At 39.6% G+C, this 3,338-nt stretch overlaps 1 protein-coding gene across 1 annotated transcript in view; it reads right to left on the reverse strand.

The window, feature by feature from the left end:
- Positions 1 to 1,098, reverse strand: part of LOC106013068 — a gene marked incomplete at both ends in the record, with an annotated part of 23,202 nt that extends 22,104 nt beyond the window's left edge. The window contains 1 exon segment of the mRNA XM_013087810.1: positions 997 to 1,098. Within this exon segment, the coding sequence (XP_012943264.1) occupies positions 997 to 1,098 (102 nt within the window).
- Positions 1,099 to 3,338: the final 2,240 nt, after the last annotated feature.

Below are 3,338 nucleotides of genomic sequence, written 5' to 3' on the forward strand. Positions count from 1 at the left end.
GGGGGGTGCTATGAACAATCTCATTTTCTGCGTGACAGAGATTTATGGTATTCCGTATACATTTAAGAAGAAAATATTTTAAACTTTGTCTCAACTGTTATTGAAAAATATGATTAAAATAAGACAAATTGATACAAGCAGCGGTGCAAAGTAAGAATGACAGTAATTCATCCTTTAAAGAGATATTTTAGGACAAGTTGCACTTCGAACTTTTGACCAAACAATAGTATAAATACCCTAAGATAGATTCTGCTGAGAAGGGGCAAGAAGTATGAATAGAGTCAGTCTCTGAAGACTCCAGTTCTGGAATTAAATAATAAAGGAAGTATCTGGAAGACCCTAATCTTCTCATCCCTCTTGTGTAGGCAAAATTATCATTATTCTTTTGTTGAGGCCTTTACTTCAATTGCTTCAAATGATCATCTTCTGTCACAACCATTTATTAGTTTGATATTAGAAACTTCGTCATGAAACTGACTAGATGGCAGTCTACAACTCGTCGTTATATGTGATACAAACAAACAAAAAAGCGACTGTTAAGTGCGGCAGTGTCTCTATTGTTTCACCTCTGAAAGCTTGATCCCATTAGAAATATATTCCATAGAGACTCGTAGTTTGTCAGTCTAGAACATTAGTAAATCCATTAAGGGAACATTCAAAAAGCTTTTCCCCACTATGACAGAGCCCGTTATGCCAAAACAACTTTGATGTTTACGTAAGTTTGATCACCGAGCGAATGAGAAGTAGATCTAGATCTAATAATAGAAAATCATGAAAGGGAAACAAAAAAGAAACAAACGAAACAATACAGATCTTATTTAGCATTACGTCACATTGTTCGTCAGAGATTTTTATATAATGTATTGATTAAAGGTCTTTGGCCAATGTTATATTATATCTTTGACTTGACGAGCGCTCATATGAGGTTTGTCGGAATTTAATAAATTAAAATTTAGTGAAGAAGGAATTATTTTTGGGGGTTTTGAAAAATCTCACCTGAAACACACAGGGATCCAGGGGTCCTGCATCAGTGAAGTTGATGACGTAAACGGCAAGAAAGGATGAAATCACGAGTAATAAAGGTGACGTCAGCTCCATCTGTCAAATATGAAATAGAGGCAGTCGATTTATTTTCAAATTCTTTTCTGGGGGTGGGGATGGGTGGGGGATGGGGGTTGGTGGGGGTGGGGGGTTAAATTCGGAATCTACTTGATCAAGTACTCAAACACGTTTCCATTCTCCTTGGTGCCACAGTTGGGTCTCTGTGACTTTCCAACCAAAAGGTAAACAGAGGAAAACAGAAATAGTGGATGTGCGTAGTAGGCCAAGTAAGATCCGAATCCTAATGGGAAAAGGAGGGGTGAGGGAGGGGGTTGCTAAAATCTGAAATCACTTTTACCCACCGCCATTAAAAAAGAAAAACAAATTCGAACAGCATTTTAAGAATGTGGTAGATTTACGGATCTTACTTTACCTTTTTTTTTCTTCAGGTGAAGAGAAGAACACTTGCACATAACCTAACCGGCGGTTCTATACAGGGAAATCGCAAGATAGACAAACACAACACAGTGCCACACTCCAGTCGTACACACATAGGCTGACAAGAGATTCATAGTTGGATGAGTGAGAATGCTTATGATCGGAGTTGTATTATCTCTCAGACAAATCTGAACAAAGTAATATTTTCAAACAGACAAACACACGAACGAACGAACAAACAAACAGACACACAAACAAACCAAAAACAAACAAACAAACAAACAAAAAACAAAGAAACAAACAAAGAAACAATAGTCTGTTTCCTTCTAAGACCTAAACTCTACACCTCCTCCCCATCTACAGGGTTGGCCCTGACAGACAGGGTCGCAACCGGCCTCTTAAATGATTTAATTTGAGTCGATGAGGGGAAAAAACACCTAGATACCAATATTAAAAAAACAACAACAAACAAATGAAATCACCTCGCCCCCCAAAAGCAACCCCCCCCCCAACAACCAACGAAAATACACAAACAATTACACACACACACACACACACACACACACACACACACACACACACATAAACATAAAAGAACAAAAACAAGCAAACAAACAAAAAACCCAACAACAACCAAAACCCAAGCACACACCCCCAAAAAACCCACAAAAAAACATAAAACCAAACAAGCAAAAAACAAACAAACAAACCAACACCCCCCCCCCCCCCGGAAAAAGAAACCATGTCGTTAGCCTGTTTAGATCGAATGAGAAAATGTAAGTTGAATCCTCAGGGGGCGTTAGTGATCCACTCATAGTTCGATACTTTGGGCTTTTCGAAAAACCACCTCGAAAAGCGCCGGGGGATCTATTAGCTGGTCATCACTAAAAGGCATGAATGATGAGGAACGAAAGCAACTTTGGCGGCATCTATCCGGTTTCAGTCAATGGAAGACCAGGGGCAGCCCGTGTCATAAAAACGCATATCCGGTCAACAGCTTCCGGTTACAAGGAAGGTATAATGGAATCGTCGCTTCAGATTAGGAAAGATGGCGTCTCTTTACCAGCTTGCTCAGCCCTACTTTTTCCCTATACAGCCTTGGATACATTATGCAAACTGTTATAATTTTTTTTTATCCCTTGCCCGTTTAGATTTTAGATGTAAGTCAATGATCTGAGAGCAATGGTTATTTTAGAAATTAACATTGGCGGTGATGAGTGATGATGTGGGATTGCGTTTAAGTCATGTTAGCGTTATTCCGATCTTCCTCTGCTTCAATGAGTCACGAGGGACAAGGGCACCCTCTATCCCGTTCCCTACTGGAACCATCTTTAATATCAAAAAAACTTTTATAGATATAAATAAGCCTACAACAAGTTCAATGTTTAATTATATAAGTGTTTTTACGCCTTCATCGACACAATCTAGGTGATTGAGGAGGTGGGTTACGACCCTGATTGACAGGGCAAATGTGGGTTGAGATGGATGCATCGTCCCAGCAGAAAGAACGAGAGAACCGATAAAAATTTTCTTCGCACGGGACTCAGACTGAGGTTTTCTAGGTATGATGGCGAAGCCTCGGGCTGTTAGACCAAGAAGGTCAGTGGGATAAGATTCATGTCATAATAATTATGTGCGCTTTTGGAGAAAAAAAGTCTAACAAAAGTAGACTGAAGAAGGGCTATGAAATTCTTCAAAATGCTATACGATTAAACAAGGAGAGGAAAAGATAAGTTATGTAAATGCAACGTCTGTGTGTGTGTGTGTGTGTGTGTTTGTGTGTGTGTGTGTGCGTGTGTGTGCGTGCGTGCGTGCGTGCCTGCGTGTGTGTGTGTGTGTGTGTGTGTATATATATGTGT

This window comes from Aplysia californica, unplaced genomic scaffold, assembly GCF_000002075.1.
Source record: "Aplysia californica isolate F4 #8 unplaced genomic scaffold, AplCal3.0 scaffold00641, whole genome shotgun sequence".
NCBI classification, from domain to species: domain Eukaryota; kingdom Metazoa; phylum Mollusca; class Gastropoda; order Aplysiida; family Aplysiidae; genus Aplysia; species Aplysia californica.